The sequence below is a fragment of the Tenrec ecaudatus genome, chromosome 4 (assembly GCF_050624435.1).
Source record: "Tenrec ecaudatus isolate mTenEca1 chromosome 4, mTenEca1.hap1, whole genome shotgun sequence".
Lineage (NCBI taxonomy): Eukaryota > Metazoa > Chordata > Mammalia > Afrosoricida > Tenrecidae > Tenrec > Tenrec ecaudatus.
This window is the reverse complement of record NC_134533.1, coordinates 136,363,315-136,384,444: the sequence shown is the minus strand read 5'-3', so window position 1 is coordinate 136,384,444 and position 21,130 is coordinate 136,363,315. Positions and strand designations below refer to the sequence as shown.

The 21,130-nt window shown below is 39.5% G+C and overlaps 1 protein-coding gene across 1 annotated transcript in view; it reads right to left on the bottom strand.

The window, feature by feature from the left end:
- The window catches only part of SLC9A9 (solute carrier family 9 member A9), an 826,675-nt gene that overhangs the window by 170,089 nt on the left and 635,456 nt on the right, over positions 1–21,130 (bottom strand). Inside the window, exon 13 of the mRNA XM_075546794.1 lies at positions 14,821–14,871. Coding sequence (XP_075402909.1) covers positions 14,821–14,871 — 51 coding nt within the window. The remainder of the gene's footprint in view (positions 1–14,820; positions 14,872–21,130) is intronic.

Here is a 21,130-nt window from a genome sequence, read left to right as displayed (position 1 = left end):
GAAAAGAACATGATATAAACCATCAGTCCAGTCCCCCTTTCTTCCAGAGCTGCATATCCTGGGTCCTGCTTACCTAACAAATCATACACCCTGTTAGTCTTCGGCATTCATGTCCGACTGGCGAGCATCCTAAACATCCCTAATGCTATTCCTGCAGTCAGGGATGGAATGGTCTAGCCCTCCCACCCCCTAATTATGACTTTAGATATTCAATGTAACCCCCTTGTCTTTAATCCCCAACCAGTTCAGAAGGGGTGCCAAGTGCTGCCCCCAAGTCAGAAGTCTACAATCAGGATATTTTGGGGACTTCATGGCTTCATTTCCAGTGTTAGTCTGGATTGACTAGAGAAGCAAGTCCAGAGACACTCATATGTGTATAAGAAAGAGCTAAATATCAATTAGTAATTGTATATTAAGAAAACATGCCAGCCCAGTCCTCTTCAGATTCACACAGCACATGCAATGATGACAAATGCAGGGAGATCACAGGACAGTGGGTAGAAATTCTTGTGGATCCAGTAAAGATGGAAGCATCTCAGCGCTGGCATGGGTCTCCACATGGCTCCTCCAGTTCCAGGGCTCCATCAGCTTACCACCATAAGGCTGGACAACAGGAATGTCTTGCAGGGCAAGTGTGTGTATCTGGCTTCCAGTCTGCTATTTATCTCCGTCATGCCTCCAAATGAGGTCATCAAGCTGTATCCTGATTATGTAACTGCCACACTCCCATCACTGGTCTATTGCACTCCCCTCTTGATTTGCCTCTGTAAGTGCGGGTCAGACTGGCCACTCTCCCTGAGCTGTCTATTCTGGGCTGTCCTCTGCAGTGCTGTCATCTAGGGAGAGGATGTCACATCTTGACCTGAGGCCAGCCCTGCAGCCAAGGATGATAGCTCATATTGTCGCCTATTAACAGGACCCCAAAGGATAAACTGATAGCAAAGATAAGGATTCCATATTTAAACTTGTGATCCTATCACATAGTATTCTGTATTTGTCTGAAAATAAAATAATGTTTCCTCCAAGAAAACCACTTTAAAATCAGTTTAAAAATATAAAATGTCTGAGTGTGATAAAATTACTGATATTGGACTTTGCCTTTCTACATAAACAACCAGGAAATTGGACAAAATATATATTTTGCAACAAAACAAAAGAATCATTTCAGATATTGAATCACAAGAACCCTTTTCTTGGGAAAAGGGTAACAGATGAGGTGAGCTTCATATTCTTCCTGATTTTTGCTTGGGGGCCCTTTCCCCATTGCAGTGGAAGAAACTAAGAAGAAAGCAGTATCACTGCACTGAGAAAGTAATGACTGGAGTTTGTGTGTTGCTGAAGAGCTATCGTTTTTAAGACAATGAGGAGCTGGGCAGAGAGAACACCTAGAAATCTAGGTAAATGTTTTCATAGGGTCTTTGGCTGAGGACTGCTCTGTGAATATCCCAGATGAGGTTCACGATCCATACAAAGAGCAACTGAGTAGAAAACAAAAATAAACCGTGGAATTGGGATTGCACAGGGTTGGGAAATATTGTTTAGCCCAGTCAGAGTAGAGAATTAGCTGTTCTGTTAAAACCCAAGAACAAGTATGCTTTGTGATGTCTAAGAATAAGGGTCATAACCCAAGACTAAAGACAAAATGAGAATAGATCAGTGTAAGTAAACAAAAACCATCCTCATACAATTTTAATTACCCAACTGATTAAAATTCAACATCCTTCATAGAATGGCAACGTGATCCAGAGTTACTACAATGTACTACATAAGTTTCAGCACCTTATTAAAAAGACAGGCATTGAAAGAAGTAGGATAGTAGGTCCAACCTTTAAAAAAGCCAGCTAGAGAAACAAACTGTCAATGGAGCAGCTGTTTGAATGAAAGGAAGGTGCTTACAAACACCTGTAACAGTATGCTAAAGTATGTCTAGAAAAAGATGAGTGTAATAGGGCAGAGAGAGGAAATCTCCCTAGGAAAATGTAAGCTATAAAAAGAGGACCTGATGCAAAGGGCTTAAGTGGAGAGCAAATGCCTTGAGAATGATTGGGGCAGGGAATGTATGGATGTGCTTTATACAGTTGATGTATGTATATGTATGGATGGTGATAAGGGTTGTATGAGCCCCTAATAAAACAGTTAAAAAACAAAACAAAAGAACAAAGTGAAAATTCTAAAACAAACATACAGCTCTGCTCTGATACACAGGTTGTCTTCATGAGAAAATTAATTAGATTAGTTTACGGGCAAATTGGACTCTGCAAAAAGTGACAGTTCACTTGCACAGTGGTGTTAGGTGCCATACACTCGGTTCTGACCTGAGAGAGCAGAACTCGCCGAAGGGCCTCGATGGCAGCAGAAGGAAACGGCAGCTGCCCCTGCACCATCCTCACAGTTGTTCTCAGCTTTGAGCTCATTGTTTTGGCCACTGTGTCAGTCCAGTTTGTTGAGGGCCTTCCTCTTTTTTTCTGTCCCTTTACTTTGCCAAACACAATGTCCTTCTCCAGGGACTGGTCTCTCCTGACAATATGTCCAAAGTAAGCGAGATGAGCGTTCTCCCTTCCTGCCTCCACGGAGCACTCTGGCTGCACTTCTTCCAAGATAGATGCGTTCGTCCTTTTAGCAAAAGATGGTACTTCGATTATTTTTCGTCAGTGCCACAATTCAAATGCATTGATTCTTCTTCAGTCTTCCTCGCTGAATGTCCACTTTCACATGTATAGGAAACAATTAAAAATATCATGGCTTGGGTTGGGCGCGCCTTAATCCACAAAGTAACAACCTTGCTTTTCGACACTTTATAAAGAGGTCTCGTGCACAATTACCCAATGCAATGTGTCATTTGACCTCTTGATTCTTGCTTTCCTAAATATTGATAGTGGATCCTAGCAAGATGAAATCCTTGACAACTTCTTCTTCTTCTTTTCTTCCATGTATCATGACCCATTGGTCCAATTGTAAGGGTTTTGGCCTTCTTTGTATTGAGCGGCCATCCATACTGAAGGCTACAATCCTTGACGTTCAACAGCAAATGCTTCAAGTCCTCCTCACAGCCAAGCAGGGCTGTGTCATCTGAATATCACAGGTTCTTAACAAGTCTTTCTTCAATCCTGCTGATATTCTTCATATAATCTGCATACGGACTGACTTAATATGATAAGAAGATATAACCCTGATAACTACCTTTCCTGATTTAAAACATGCCATATTCCCTTGTTCTGTTTCACAACAACTCTGGATCCATGTAAGAGGTTCCACATGAGCACAATTAGAATGTGGAATTCACATTTTTCTCACAGCTACCCACAGTACTTTATGATTCACGCAGTCCAATGCCTTGATATAGTCAATAAAGCACAGGTAAATATCTTTCTGGTATTCTCTGCTTTCAATCGAGATCCATCTGACATCAGCAGTGATATCCTTTGTTCCATGTGCTCTTCTGAATCCAGCCTGAACCCTATCAATGTACTGCTTCAACCACTGTTGGATGATTGTCAGCAAAATTTTACTTGCATGTGACATCAATGATATTCTATAATTTGAGCATTCTGTTGGGTAACCTCTGTTTGGAATGGGTATAGATATAGATCTCTTCCAGTCAGTTGGCCAAGTATCTGTTTTCCAAATTTCCTGGTGTAGGTGACTTCTAGTACTTTATTAGCTTGTTGAAACATTTCGGTGGGTATTATTGGAACCTTGTTTTGACAAGGGCTTGGATTCCTTGGAGCCTTCTTTCGGCACCATTGGTTCTTGCTCATATGCTGCCTCCTGAAATGGTGGGATTTTGGTATAGTGACTGATTTCTCTATCTTCTTTTAATGCTTCCTGCCTCGTTCAATATTTTTACCACAGAACCTCTCATTATTGCAGCCTGAGGTTTTTCTTTAGTTCTTTCAGTTTAGGATAGGCTGAACGCGCTCTTCCATTTTGGTCTTCTAATTCTAGTTCGTTGTACCTTTCTTTATATTTCATTCTGTCTCCTAGACCTTTTTAAAGTTTTCTGTTCAGCTCCTTGACATCATCATTTCCTCCATTTGCCTTAGCTACTCTACAATTAAAAGAACGTTTCAGAGTCTCTGCTGATATCCACTGTGGTAGTTTCTTTCTTTCCTATTTTAAAATGACAGTTTGCTTTCTTTATGAATGCTGCTCTTGTCTGTCCTCCCGCAGATGATCAGGCCTTTTGTCATTAGTGTTCAATGAGACAATTCTGTTCTTGAGATAGTCTCAAAATTCAGGTGGGGCATACTCTTGGTCATGTTTTGGTTCTCCTGAACTTGATTTAATTTTCTTCAACTTCAATCTGAACTTACACATCAGCAATTGGTGGCCTGATCCATAGTCAGAACCTTGTCTGGATTTAGCTGCTTATATGGAGTTTCTCCATGGTCTCTTTCCACAGTTGTAGTCAATTTGATTTCTATGTTTTCCACCTGGAGAAATCTACAGGTATAGCTGCCCTTTTGTGTTGTTGAAAAAAAAAGGTATTTAATGTGAACAAGTTGTTGTCTTACAAGGTTCTAGCATGTGCTCTCCAACTTCATTTCTATCATCGTAACCATAGTTTCCAACTATACCTGTGTGTCAGTTTGTTTTTCTGTGGTTGGCAGTGTGCTGCTGTAATAACTGAAGCTATGTTGCAGGTGTTTAAAATACTAGCAGGGTCACCCAAAGTGACACCAGGTTTAAGCAGAGACTCCAGACTCAGAGCAGACTACAAAGACGCAACTGGCTGCCCATTTGGAAGGAATTAACTGCTGAAAAACGTATGCATAGTTAACTTGATTGGCAATCAATAAAAAGGGTTCAATTTGCATATAAAATAGAAACAAGATGTGAACAAAATAAATGTGTGTGGTCCTAGGTTGCAATTACTGGAATGCTATAAATAGAAAAGATGAAGAACAAAAATATTTTAAAATATAATGACTGAATATTTCTCAAATTTGATTTAAAAAATCAGTCTAGAAATCCAAGAAGTTCAGTCATCCCAAATCAGGAAAAAAAAAACCCTGGACTTATTAATAACCAAACCTCTGAATACCAACCAAACATAAAGAGAAGTTTAAAAAGGATTCAGAGAATAAAAGGGCATTTTATGTCCTGGGAAAGAAACATATGCTACTTCATTTCCATTAGAAACAATGGAGAAAAGAAAACAATGAAATGACATTTTTGAAGTAATTTAAAAAGGACCCTGTCAAATCAGAATTCTATATCTAGTAAAAAGTTTTAAAATGCATCATTCAATAGAGAGAAATAGGAAATCCTCAGTGACAGTTGGAGACTGTGTCAGTAGTTGAGAAAATTGGTAGACAAATTCACTTGACTTATTGAACACTGCTTGATTCTACAGCAATTTGGTGCAGTATTCAAATAGATGCAGGATATGCAGGTAGTCCCCAGCTTATGATCCTCTGTTTGTTTTTGTAATGATTTGTGAATATTTATATATGTATATATGCATTTGACTGTATCCTTACATTTATATGCATTGTTCCCAACCATAAAATACAAAAATAAAATTTATAAAGATAATGATATTAAAAAGCAATGATATTTATTTATTTTGGGTTTTTTAATAGTTATTATTATATATTTTATTTCTCTTTTTATTAAACTTTTTGTTTTCTTTTTGTAGTGTCTCTGTTATTGTTGGTTTGCCTACCTATATAAGAAAGGCACGGTAAGAAAGCCTGAGGAGAAAGCAATGGGACTGAAGGTTCTCGAGGGACTTACAGGGTTGGAGGAGGCAGGGGGAAGGGAGAAGTGAGCAAACAATGTCATAAACAGGGGAATAACTAGGGAATTAAATCAACAACCAGGAGGATGTAGAGATCCTGGGGGTGTTGGAGCAATAGCAATGTAGCTGAGAGGAATTACTAAGAGGCAGAAGGGTGAAGGTAAAAGGAAATGGAGAAAATATCTGGGAAGCAAAACTATGGAGAGAGGTATAAACATAGATGTACACTTATGTAAATATATTAATTCATAAAAATAAGGTATTGGCATAAATACATATATTTATATGGCAATACTTTGAGGAAGAGGACTGAATGTGGGCCGCTCTGGGCAAACCCCCCTTAAATGCAAGAACACTTTGTTATAACACACTGACACACTGTTATGTTCATCCTCCCTGCACGATCACTGAAGACAAAGTGGGTACACAAGCAAATGTGGTGAAGAAAGCTGATGATGCCCGGCTATCAAAAGATATAGTATCTGGGGTCTTAAAGGCTTGAAGTTAAACCAGTGGCCATCTAGCAGAGAAGCAACAAGCCCACACAGAAGAAGCACACCAGCCTGTGTGATTATGACGTGTTGATCGGATCAGGTAAAAGGCATCAGAAAACCCAAAACAAACAAAGAGACAAACAAACAAAAACCATATAGCTGAGAATGAAGGGGTCAGAGCAGAGACCCCACAGCCATCTGTAGACAATGGGACACCCCCTCACAGAAGGGTTGCAAGGAAGGTATGCATCAACCAGGGTGAAGTATAGCACCGATGTAACACACAATAATCTTCTGGTTCCTCATCCCCCCAGCCCCCTCACTATCATGACCCCAGTCCTGCCATTCACTGTGGGTTAGGCCAGAGCATGTACACAGGTACAGATAGATAAGAGCTCACAACACTCAGAATTCTGGTCAGATAAACCCCTTAGGAACAGAAATGGGAGTAGTGATACTAGGAGGGTAGGGGGGGGGTTGTGAAAAGAGGATGAGGGAAGACACAATGCGGGAAGGAGTAAGAAATGAAAATAATATTTAAAAATTTAACAAGAGGTCACAAGGGCGGGAGGGGGTATGGAGGGAGGGAAAAAAGAGGAGCTGATAGCAAGGGCTCAAATTAAAGTAAATGTTTACAAAATAATGAGGCAACATATGTACAAATATGCTTGATAAAATTGATGTATGGATTGTTATAAAAGCTGTAAGAGCCCCCAATAAAATGATCTTTCAAAAAGGCAATAACAATGAAAAATGAAGTATTATATTTATGTCAAAATATACTTACAACAGAAATATCAGAATGGAGAGTCATACTAATTGGGCATTACGTGTGCAATGTTTCCAGTACAAATGAACTATTTACCACTTCAGACCACTGTTACAGTGCAGATTAGCACTGTTAGTTGCTGTAAAGTCAGTTCTGAGCCCTGGTGTCCCTAGGCACAACAGAAGGAATCCCTGTATGGTGTTTCCCCATACTCCCAGTGTTTGTTATGTTTGAGCCTATTGTTGCAGCCACTGGGTCAATCCATTCTTTGAGGCTTCCTTTTTCTTTGCTGCCCTTCTATTTTGCCAACCATGATGATATCCTTTTCTAGGGCTCTCTCTCCTGAGAACATGTCTAAAGCATTTGAGACAAAGTTTCTCCATCTTCTATTCCAAAGAGCATTATGATTGTATTCTTCCAAAATAGATTTGTTTGTTCTTCTGGCAGTTCATGGTACTTGCAATATATATCACTGGGACAGTTACATAATCTCTTGTCAACTTGGGTAAAAGGTTGGAGTCTAGCCTGTCAATTAGGTCATAGCCAATAATGCCTCTGTGTGGGTATGGCCTTCTGAAAATTCTAGACACTCTCTCTGCCTTCCCTTTCCTGCTTTGAGACACTCAGAGAGCTGGAGGAGACACATGGAGAACCGCACCAGCATTGAGATACTTCCCCTGGCCCTGGATCCACAAGGCTTTCTACCTATTGGTGTGATCTTCCTGCATTCTGCATCTTTCCATGTGTTGAGTGAGTCCAAAGAGGAATTTATGGACTAGTATCAGACATATGGGCTAATAACAGACTTCTGGACTTTCTTACTCTTATATAGATCTCTTTCTTATGCACCTATGAGTGTGTATGGATTTATTTCTCTAGTCAACCTGGACTAACACAATCCCAATATCATAGCTGAAATGCATCAATTCATCTTAAACATTACTAGAGCCCAAACTTTTTCCTTGATTTAATAATCTACATGGTACATGAGTTATATTTTTTTTAAAAAAAACCCTCACTTTCTTTTGATAATCCTCTGTATCCATGGACTTCGCCATGTAACTGTGACCTTCTTTAGACAAAAGACAAGTTGCATATTTACACATCTCGTTTATAGGGTGGGCATATAACCTTTTATTGGTCAATAGAATAGAATATAGCACAAGTGACCATTACATTGGAGTAATATGATGTTTGATGTGGGAGTCTCTGGGCTTTATGAATGGTTGAAGTGTTAAACTGTTAAATAAAAAGTTAGAAGTAGGAGTTTACTCAGAGGTACTGCTGAAGAAAGGGCTGGTTATCACTTCCACGGAGGAACCTTGGAGAGCTCAGTGCTACCCTGATACATATGGGATCACTGTGAGTCAGACTGACTTGATGAAAACTAGGTTTTTTGTTTTTAAGTTATTCATGAAGGTATAAGGGGATGGTGTTATTCTGAGACAAGGTCAAGTTGGTTCCAACTCATAGCGAGCCCATATTCAACAGAATTAAACAGTGTCTGGTACTGTAGTATCCTCACAATTGTTGCTAGCATTGAGCCCATTGTTGCAGTCACCGGATCTGGTTAACTCATTGAGGGTCTTCTTTTTCGCTGACCAAGCATAATATCCTTTCCAGAGACTGGTCCTCCTTGAGAACATGTCCATATTACAGGACACAGTCTCACCATCTTTAGTTCTCAGGAGTATTCTGGCTGTGCTTTTTCCATCACAGATTTGTTCATTCTCTGACAGTTCATGATTGAGTCAATATTCTTTGATGTCACCATAATTCAAAGGCATCAATTCTTCTTGTTTTGCTTGATCATTATCCAGCTTTCACATATATACCATGGTTTGGGTTGGGCATATCCTAACCTTCGCACTGACATTTTGCTTTGCAACACTTTAAAAAGGCCTTTTGCAGATTTCCCAGTGTAGTACATCACTTGATTTCTTGACTGCTACTTCCAGAGGTATTGATTATACATCCAAGTCAAATGGACTCCTTTACACTTTCGATTTTTGTTTATTGGCCCAGTTGTGAGGATTTTCTCTCCCTTCTGTTGATTTGTAATCCATAGTAAAACCTGTAGATTTTTATTTTCATCAGTAAGTGCTTTAGGATCTCTTTACTTTCAGCAAGCAGGGTTATGTTATCCACATAGCACAGCTGGTTAAGGAGTCTTCCTCCAATCCTGATGTCACTTCTTTCTTTTCATAATCTAGCTTCTCAGAGTATTTGCTCAGCCTGCAGATTGACTAAGTATGGTGAATGGATACTACCGTGATGAACATGCTTCCTAATTTTAAACCACACAGTATCCACCTGCCCTTCTCAAATGGTTGCCTCTTGTCTCTGTGTAGGTTCCACATGGCACAGTCCATGTTCTAAAATTCCCATTCTTCACAATGTTATCTAGAATTTGTGATGATCCACACAGCTGAATGTCTTTCTTTTTTTAAACAGTTTTATTTGGATATACTCCAAATATCATACAATTCAATAGTTCAATCATATCAAGAAGAGTTGTGAAATGATTACCACAATAATTTTAGAACATTTTATTCTTTCTTGTACTCCTTGTTATTAGTTCCCTATTTACCCCTAACCTCCCCTGCTGTAACCCCAGAGTATCATTCATTAATTTACTGTCTCTATAGATTCCCCATCCTGGATTTCATATACTGAAAAACATACAGAAACAAACAAATCAAAAGAGCAAATAACAACAACAAAATAAAAGAGAAAATTCCTATGTGTAGTGTACTGTATAAATCAATAATTCAGGTATTGTGTTTCAGAGCCTGCTTACACTTGTGTAATCTCCTTTTCTCCTTTTTTAAACTTTTTACCATTGGCTAAATTAATGACATTATTAATATAATGATCTTATGTCCCAGGAAGATGATTGATGCTGTCCTCTAACATAACCAAATATATAAATAAACCATAGATGTATGACAGGATGTTGGGATCGCACATACTTCGGGCCCCAATCTAAGAATAATTAGTTCTTACATCATGGCCCTGCTTGATAGGTTCCCTCATTAAGAGATCACCGAAGATATTAGTGCTACAGCAAAACATGGTGAGGAAATTCGATGGTGTCCGGTTATCAGAAAGAATCATGGCAGGGTTGTCGTCAATCAGCCTTCCAAGTGAAGAGAGCTGACTGCCTTTTTGTAGTCAACAAAATATGGGAAACATCTTTCTGATACTTTCTGCTTTTTTAGTCAAGATGCATCTGATATCAACAATGATACCCCTTATGCTTGAATTTCTAGTAATTCCCTGTGCATATAGTGCTGCAATCATTTTTGAACTGTGCTCAGTAAAATTTTGCTTTTGTTTTGGTAGTAAAGATAATGCTTGATAATCTACCCATTCAGTTGGGTCACTTTTCTTCCGAATGGGCACAGATATAGATCTCTTTTAAATGAGAGGATAAAACCCCAAACCAACTTCACTCCCCCAGAGTCATTCGTACTCAGAGTCAGTCTGTCTAGGGCTAACAGGGATTTGTCAGTTCTTGTAGGAGCAGACAGCCTCACCTTTCTCCTACGAAATGACTCCAGTGACCAAACTCCGGATCGAGTGCTTAGTAATCCAATGCTTACTCTACAGCAATGCAAAAGCATTGGCTTTAGTCACATCTCTGAATATCACTGATTTGTTGTCTTGGGTAAGTTCCTCTAATTCTTTGAACATACATTTCATCATTGATGAAGTGGGGGTTTTCTATGTAACTTGATTGGTCAGGGTAAAGACTTGGAGACCCACGGGGAAGTTCTACTCTATCTTACCGGCTCACTATGAGCCGGAATCAACTCTATGGCAATGAATTCAGTTTCATTTTATTGTCCAGGAAAACAGACATTATGATTCTCTCCTAAATGACCTCACATAAGTTTCAAGGGTATTGTAGGCTATATTGTTTGGGAAGTTAGTACACAAATCCTCATTCACCTTGTTCACAACCTTCATATTTTTGTAGATGTTATTTTGTATCTCTTCTGAGATCTAGTCTTTCTGATGGGAAAATCCTAATCCGTTTAATCCCCAGTACTCGGGTAGCAGTTCCCTGTACTCAGCTATTGAAGCTGCCCTTCTCTGGACTTTTCTCAGGCATGCTGTGACTTTTGAAGTGCTGTGATCAGCGTTGGCCCATCTAGGTCATATATAAGCCGAAGGAAATGGAGCAACTTTGAGAGTACATACAAAAACAAATGTAGCATTAGAAAATAAAAGTATCCCCCCAAAAAAGGAGACTGAAATTAGTCTCATTGTAACAGTTGGCAAGGTGGAATTGGGAGAGAAACAATTTTTTTAAGAAGGGGTGTTACAACCTCATCACTTCCTAGCTCCAAATCTTCAAAGACAACCATCATATACACAGCTTGAGAGAACCTATACAAGACACTGTGAGTCTGAGTTGAATCAATGGCAATGGGTTAAGTTGTAGTTTATACATTGTTGTGTGCTATCGAGTTGAATGCAACTCATAACAGCCTCATAGAACAGAGTAGCATTTCCCCACAGGGTCTCCTGGCTGAATTCATATGGAAGCAAATCACCAGGTCTTTTCCCCAAGAAGCCACTGATAAGTTTGAATCACCGACATCTCATTAGCACCAAAGTGCTTAGGCACTGTGCCCTGGGGGCTTCTTGCTTTCCTATCTAAAGTTTGCTTACTTACAAAGTTAGGATGACCATTGCACCCATTTTGGGGCACTTTTGGGTTATTTTGGGATTTAAATGTTTCATATATGGAAATTTCTTGGAAGGGTGTCAAGAACAAGTCATTGCTCAACAATTAGAGAGGCCTTGATAAAATGGGAAAACAAGAAGCAGTGATGGCCTCTCTTCTTGGATTAGATAACTTCTGTATGAAATGATCAAGGTGGTTTGAGACCCAGTGGTTCTTACCTGCTCTGTACTGTTCTTTTTCAAAGAGGAGTATTTAGTTTGAAGGATAACTTCCTATATGTGGAATGTCGGAGATCGTTATTTCTTTCTTTTTTCCACATTGAAGAGACATAAAATTCACAACTGCAATTCTTTCACTTTTCTAATAGACCTTTGCATAGATCATGTATTTCAAGTTTAATATCGGTGTGTAATATGCTCTTTAACGCTTCTGGGTCTGGCACATGTAGGAGTTATAATGCCTTGCTCAGTCTAAACAATGTTACAAGGCACAAAGGAAAGTGCAACACTACACGTTAGTCACGGCTACAAGTTCATATGTCTCAATGGTGGTTTTTCTTTCCACAGAGAATATGTGATTCCTTTAAAATGTATGCAAGTAATATGTATGCTTACTCTTTAACTTGAAAGTGCAATTGCCACACTCCTTGTGAAATTTTTGTTGTTTTTGATAAATATGAAGAGATCTTTTCTCTCTGTCTTAGGCTGAACAGTGGGAAATTATGCTATTTTTCAATGTAAACCAGTTCAGTAAATGTAAAATATGTAGGCTCATGCAATCCTCCTCTAAGAATTAAAATGTGAGCTGTGTAGTCTGGTAGGTGAGAGAATACTGATAATCAGTCAAGAGCTATCAACAAAATAAAAGCAGAGACATTCTCGACACATCATATGTAAAGTGCCAATGAAAAAACGTGGTGGGGTTGGGAAGCAGAGGCAGGGACACTGGGGTTTGCTACTTCTGCCAGACCCCTCTCTTACCTGTAATTGCCACTGTAGATAAGAGTTACTTTGAGATGCCAAGAAAACCTCATTTGTAAATGTAACTGCTTCACTCTCCCACATTATTGCAAATAAGAACAGTTCCAGCACACTTCTTAAACATCAAATTGCTTGTTAGGAGTAGCATCATACAAATTATAAGAAGGTTTGCTTCTTCATATTTGGATAGCTCATTTTAGGTCTTCTACGCAAAGCTCCCAATGAGACCCTCCTTCTTCTCTTTTTCACTGTGATCGAGGTGAAGGAATGTTCACAGAGCACACTAGTAGTCCATTCAGCAATTTGTACACATCTTGTTTTCTGAACTTTGTTTGGGGGTGAATACCACTCTTTTGGTGGCATAACGTTGATGATTCTAGCAAGTGTATTTCTCACGAGTTGATGCATGTCCTTTAAAGTGCAACAACCTTTGACATTTTGTACTGCTTGAAGAAGGGCATAGTTTTTCTCTAATGATACAATGTAGTATATTACTGATTATTATTTCCTCCATCTGCTCCCTTCAGCAGCCAGAAAGCCTACTTCTGGTATGATGGTAGAAAGACCTAGGATCTTATGATGTACTTAATCATGGGCTTATGCTTTTTACCCCTCTGATTTTAACTTTCTGCTTTTATTACTGCTAGTTTAAAGTGTTTTACTATTATAGGTGGTGCCTGGGTTACAAAGACTCAACTTACCTGTGACTCCATAAATCCTTGTATTAAAAATGCAAGGTAAAACCACTTTGCAATAATAAACAGCTGCTACTTTGAGGCATACCTCAAACCGTTACTGCTACTGTAGTATTATGTTGAAGATATTTTGATAAATCTAGAAGTATTTCTTAAATTATCTTTTTGCACAGATACACTATATACTAAGAAACACTTGACCAAATGACATTAGATGTGAACCAGACATTACTTAGATACAAATTTGATTTAAAGACATAGTGAGGAATCGAGAACGTAATCTGTGAATCACCTGTGTGATATAGGGTATGTGATATAGGGTATTTATGCAGCCTCAAATCTTTTGTAAAATGGAGTGGTTTTAGTTTAATAATTTCATTAAAATGGTCCCTGGCTGATACAAATGGTTTTCGCTCAACTACTAGCTAAATGGATGGGAGTTGAATGACACCCAAGTTACAGTTTGGGTGAAAAGCCTGTTGATCTGTTCCCACAAAGATTATAACCACATAACAGAGGATATTTAGGATAAAGATTTATATTTATTTACTTAAAGAGCTCTTTAAAGTGTTTAAAGCAAGGATGTCTGCAAATCTGGTAGCTCAATTAAGGCAGAGAAGGATCACTGAGGCAGCTGCACTGTGTTTTGTCCATTTCAATATTTCATATAGAAAGGCATTGGTGGTTCAGTGCTAGAATTCTTGTTTTTCATGCTGGAGGCCTGTGTTCCATTTCCAGCCAAACAACTCATATGTAACTACCATCTGTTTGTGTTGGGGATATCTGTATGTTGTTACGGTACTGAAGATGTTTGAGCAGAACTTCCAGACTCTGATAGACTAGGAAAAAGGCTTGAGGATCTACTTCTAAACGCCAATTAATGCAAACCCTATGTATTACAGTGGTTGTATTGTAACCAGTCATGGAGATAGGGCAAAGTCAGGCAGTATTTCCCTTTTTTATAGATGAGGTTACCATGAACCAGGGGCCAATCCAGTGGCAGCAAACAACAGTATAAATTTATAGGATATGCCATGTAGGAGAAACAGGTCTATTTATTGTGTGTCCTGCATGCTTTTGACCACTACTTCATAAAATAAGGAAACTGAGGTTAAAGAAGTTTGGGTCAGTTTCATCAAATTCAGCAGGCTGGCTCAAACCCTCAAGTGCCTTACTCTGAGAGCCACATTCTTACCCCTATGCTATAGAATTTCTAGGGCTTCTCTTACCCCAGTGATGCTACAAGTATAGGCTAGTTCCAGTCCTTCATGTGCTAATGGTTAGTGAGGATTCTGATTTTTTTCAGCTTAAATTTTTTTTTCAGCAGCAGAGCCAGGCTGTTTAGGAGAAACCCCTTGGTCACAAGCAGTACAAACATATGTTTCCCCTGGAAGCGAGCATCTCACGTTACTATGATTTACACATTGGATTCTCTGACTTGCCTGTTGTGAGGAGGTTCCCTCCTTCGGATCCTCATCAGGGTCCATGCCAACTCTGTTAAAAAGACAGAAAAACTGGTGAGGATCTTGATATAGACAACAGGTAACATGTGCCAGATTACTTGACCCAAATGTGATAGGCAGCACAGAAAGTTTTGGATGAAAACCATCCTTCCTCTCCCTGAATTACAAGGACCGGAAATAGAGTCATGATAAAATGAAGGCATGTTATAGTTGGGCCACAGTAGGAGTCTGAGAACAGGGAGTGGGTGGTAAAGAATGTGAAAAATTGCTCACAGCCCTGAAAACAGGAATGAGGTAAGCTGGTACCCTTGGAGGACTGCTGTGCAAATTACCCTAGGGAACATGGGAGTTGAGGCTAAACCTCCATGGACAGAGAAACCTGGCCCTTTGTCCAGATGTTCACCATGCCTGCCAGCATGGAGGACTCACTCAGGTTTTGGAAACTTGGAGTTTATTGAATTTAGAGGTCCTCTTTAATAAAATGAGCCTCAGTAGCATAGGGCTGCTAATTGCTATGTCAGTTAGTATACTTAGTGTCTATATTGCCTTTGATATTCTCTAAGAGTAGGGGAAAACTATTTCATGTATTTCATTTACACAAGAGAAGGGGAAGAAAGAGAAAGAAGAAAGGGGAAAGGGAGAGGAAAGAGAAGAGGTAAGAGAGCAGGAAGAAGGACCCATGTAGAAGAGGAGGAAGTAAACAACAAGGAAGACCAGGAGAGCAAAGCAGTGAGAAGTGGGGTCAGAAGAAAGAGGGTCCAAGGAAGTTAAGGGAAGGGCAGCAGCAGCCAGAGAAAAAGGTGATGAGGATCGGGTAAGAAATGAGGAAGAGTGGGGGGAAAGAGGATTCAGGAGCAGCACAAATCCAGCTTCCCAATAAGTGTCAGTCCAGATATGATCTTGAGGAATGGGTGGTCTGGGTCCAACCCCTCTGTGCACTGGGGCACTTGTTGGGAGTGACCACAATCTTCTTGGACTCCCTTCCTTGTGGTTTGAATTCTGACCGATGCTGGCTGTCCCTCCCTCACTCCTCCACTATGAGGCTTTATTACTAGATCAGGCCAGACCCCCACCACTACCCAAAGGACTGCTGGGCACTCAATTCCACAGGCTAACAATGGAATCAAGTGTCCCAAAGCTCCCACTGGTACATCTGTTTAGGGCCCACTCATAGTTCTCTGCCTGGAAAGTTGTGACCAATTGAAATAAAAATTCACCAGAACCTCAATGAGTAAAGTGTGAGGCTATTCTGGTGTTTTCCATTAAAAATCAATTGCTGCTCCTTGTAGAAATCAGTTATTACAGCAGGCAATTGAGCTCAGGAATGATAATTCAGGTCTTCTGCTTTCTGGGGCCCTGAGTGGCAAGCATGACGCCGTCTTGAGAGTGGTGCTGTTCTTCTCTGCACCTGAGGCAAAAGAAACATTTCTAAAGGACTGGAAAAAAGATATCTTTCTGTTAGTTACATCCATCCGTGGGACAACAGTGTGAAGAGGGTAGACCTAGTCTCTGCCCTCACAGAACATAGAATTTAGGAGATTTCATTTGAAAAGTTAAAAAAAAACTTTATTAAATTTGAAGTGCTATGAAGATAAGGCACGTAAGAATAATATCTTGGATAAAATTGATCTCAAATGCAAACCATAAAAAGAGACAAGGAGAGACACTATAAAGCTCAAGGGAATGGTAGACAAAGAACGACTAAGCATTTTGAACATATATTCACCGAAAGAGAAATCTGAATACATCAACAAAACGCTCCAAAAAATGAGAAGAAAAAAACAACAACACAGGCTCAACAATTATAGTAGGTGACTTCAACACACCACTCTCTTGGAAATATAGGGAAATATAGGGAAAGAAAATCAACAAGGAGGTTAGAGATCTAAACACTACAATTAGACAATTTGACCTGATAGATATTTACAGAGCTCTTCACCCATATACAAATTAATTCACATTCTTTTCGAACCCACATGGCACATATTCAAAACAGACCACATGGTGGGGCATAAGTTGAATCTGCATAAATTTAAGCACATTGATATCATATAGACCCCTCTCTCTCTGATCACTGTGCCATGATGAAGAATAAAACAGCAAACAATTGGAGAATTAATCATTCTATTGCAAAAGGAGTATGCACTGGTTCAGATCAGAGATGAAATTAGGAAATTTCTAGAAACCAATGAGCATGAGAACACAATATACCAAGACTTATGGGGCACAGCAAAGGCAATTATCAGAGGAAGTTTCATAACAATACATGCACACATGAAAAAGGAAGAGAGACTTATGACTGATATGCTGGAACAAAATTTGCAGCAACTAGAGCAGAGCCAACATAACAATCCTAATAGCAAAAGAAAATAAATAATAAAATCAGGGCTGAGATTCAGGAGAGGGAAAATAAAGTTATGGAAAAAATTAATGCTGCTAAAAGTTGGTTCTTTGAAAGGATAAACAGAATCGACAGACCGCTAGCAAAGCTAAGCAAAGAAAGGAGGGAACAAATTTCAATAGCAAGAATGAGAGATGAAAGAGGGGACATGACAACAGACCCTAATAAAATCAAAAGGATAATTACACAATACTAAGAAGGACTGTACTCTGATGAATTCAACAATTTGGAAGACATGGACAAATTCTTGGAAAAACAATCTCTCCCTAGACTATCCCCAATGGATAACAAGAATCTCAATAGACCCATAGCAATAGAAGAAATAGACAAGGTTATCAAGGGATTACAATAAAAAATCCCCGGGACCAGATGGCTTCACAGGAGAATCCTACCAAGCATTCAGGGGAGAACTGACACCAATCCTACACACACTCTTCTAGAACATAGTAAAGCTCCCCCAAACTCCTTCAATGAAGCTAGTATAACTCTGATACTGAAACTGGGCAAGGATCCCACAAGTATTGAGAACTACAGACTGTCACTAATGAACATCGATGCAAAAATCCTTAACAAAATACTGGCCAAATAGGATACAAAAGTATATAAAACTAATAATTCAATGTGACTAAGTGGAATTCATACCAGGGATGCAGGGATGGTTCAACATATGAAAGAACATTAGTATCATTCACCACATTGACATGAAAAACTATAAGAACCACATGATAATATTGATAGATGCATAAGAAGCATTCGACAACATCCAACACCAATTCCTATTTAAAACACTCAAGAAGATTAAAGTAGAAGGAAAATTCCTCAATATAATACAAGCTATATATGAAAAGCCAACAGGCCATGTGGTAATAAATGGAGAAAAGACTAACACAATCCCACTGAAAAAGGGGGACTAGAAAAGGATGCCCCTTATCCTCACTCTTATTTAACATCGTACTGGAGGTCTTGCCTAACATAATAAGGCAAAGAAAAGACATCAAAGGTATTTGCCTGGGGAAGGAAGAAGTGAAACGTTCGCTATTCGCAGATGATATGATTTTATATATGGAAAATCCCAAAATGTCCACAAGGGGATTACTGGAACCAATAGAGGAATATGGCAGAGTCACACAATATAAAATCAATAAAAAGAAGTTTATCAGACTGCTATACACATCAGATAAGATCACAGAAGAGATAAAAAAAAAGGTGGTATCCGTCACAATAGCCAAGCACAAATTAAAATATCTAGGGATCTACCTGACTAAAAGAACAAAAAATTTGTATGAGGAAAACTACAGAACACTATTATAAGAACCCAAGGGTGACCCCAACAAGTGGAAAATGTCCCATGCTCATGGATTGAAAGACTCAATATAGTAAAGATGTCAGTTCTGCCCAAGGCACTATATAAATTTAATGCAATCTCGATAAAATTACCCTCATCTTTCTTCAAAGAAATAGAAAAACTGATTACCAACTTCATATAGAGAAGGAAGAATCCCAGAATTAGCAAAGAAATCCTCAAGAACACGGATAGAATGGGAGGGCTTGCTTTACTTGAATTTAGCACATACTATACAGCCACAGTGGTCAATACCACATGGTATTGGTATAATGACAGGTACTCAGACCAATGGAAAATAACTTAAAACCCAGAAATAAAATCAGACAACTGATCTTTCATAAGGACCAAAAAAATATCAAATGGGAAAAAATAGATATCCACCTGCAGAAAAATTAAGAAAGACTGTTATCTCACTCCATGCACAAGAATAAACCCAAGGTGGATCATGGACCTCAATGTTAAACCCCACACTATTTAGGCCATCAATGAAAGAATTGGGACAAACCTGAGAATTTTGGTGCAGAGAATGCACAAGCTATCAGAAATAGGGAAGGACACAAATACAGATGAGTCACAAATTGCCAAGTAGGATATACTGAAGATAAAACACCTGTGTACATTGAAAGAATCCACCAATAGAGTAATAAGAGAGCCCACAGACTGAGAAAACATATTTAGCAGTGACACATCAAACAAAGGCATTATTACTAAAATCTACAACACACTGCTAGCTTCCAAAAAGAAAAAAAAACAATTGCCCACTGAGGAGATAGGCAAAGGACCTGAACAAAATAATAATCTATTAATTATCAAGGGCTCATGAGGGAGGGGGGAGTGGGGAGGGAGGGGAAAAATAAAAAGAGGACCTGATGCAAAGGGTTTAAGTGGAGAGCAGATGCTTTGAAAATGATTAGGGCAAAGACTGTACAGATGTGCTTTATGCAACTGATGTATGTATATGTGTGGATTGTGATAAGAGTTGTATGATCCCCTAATAAAACATTTAAAAAAATGCAAAAGGGGCATAGGGAAAAACCTACTGTAGACAAACATTCCTGGGGTGAGGTCCAGGTAGTATGGGAGGGCCCAGACCAAATCCAGGGATACATATGATAGTCAACTAAAATGGAGGGGGTGGAAAGAAAAAAAAAAGACATTGGTAGCAGGGGGACAGAATACTAACCTACCAGTGTGGTGGTATTGTTTATATTTCCACAGGGAAAGAGGAACCTGGCTTCATCCTGGTGCTCCAAGATGTGAACGCAACATACCAGCATGAAGCAGGGAACCAGTAGAAAGGTCTGAGGGGCTGGCCCCATCCCCTACTATGTGGAGAGGTGCCCCTTTCCCCAGAAAAATTTACTTCAGAGGACAGCACTGAAGCTACAGCTCAGGGAAAAGAACATGTCTGATCAGAGCACATGGGATCAAATGAAGAGGGGGGCACAGAGTGCAACACATCCTGGCCAACCAAGCCTTGAGGACCATATCCCTGCTCAGAGCAGCCAATGCACAGAGAAGACCAAATGGCTGACCCCACTACGAGACGCCACATCCCTCACTGACCCATAGCCCTATGTGGGACAAGGGTGGAGACACAGTGCAGGAATTGTACCCAATCTGACCCCACTACACTGAGGAGAAACACTAAGGGTGTGCAACAGAACAGCAAGGGAAGCACAGCAATGAAGTCCCCAGGGAATACCAAAAATAGACTTGGGGCCAGGGCGTGGCACCCCTTCAGACTCAACCAGAAAACACTTCTAAAAGTCAACTAACAGACTTTGACTATTTAAAGTCTTTTCTTTTTGTCACTGATTTTGTTGTTGTTTTGTTTTCTTTTGTTGCTTTGTTTTGCTCTGTCTTATTTTTTGTGTGCATATATTATCTCTGCAGGTCCACCTAGACAAGATAGGCTAGATAAACAATCTGGAGGAGGAAACAATGGAACCAACGGTTCTGGGGGGACATGGGAGAGGGTGAGGCGGGGCAAAGGAAGTTAACAATCCTAGGGAACAACAAGTGATGAAAAATCAATGGTGAGGAGGATAAAGGAGGCCTCGTAGGGCTTGATCAAGGGTAATGTAACCCAGAGGAATTACTGAATCCCAAATATAGGCTAAGGATGATAGTGGGACAAGAGGAAAGAAAAAGGAAATAGAGGAAAGAACTAGGACGCAAGGGCATTTATAGAGGTCTAAATACAGGCATATACATATGTAAATATATTGATATTTTGCTATGGGGAAATCTATGTGCATTTATTTATAGGTTTACTATTAAGGTAGCAGATGGACATTGGGTCTCTACTCAAGTACTCCCACAACCCAAGAACACTTTGTTCTATTAAACTGGCATTCCATGATGCTCACCTTCCAATTCAATTGCTGAAGACAAAGCAGGTGCATAGCAAATTTGGTGAAGAAAGCTGATGGTGCCTAGCTATCAAAAGATATAGTGTCTGGGGTCTTAAAGGCTTGAAGGTAAACAAATGACCATCTAGCTGAGAAGCAACAAAGCCCATATGGAAGAAGCACACTAGCC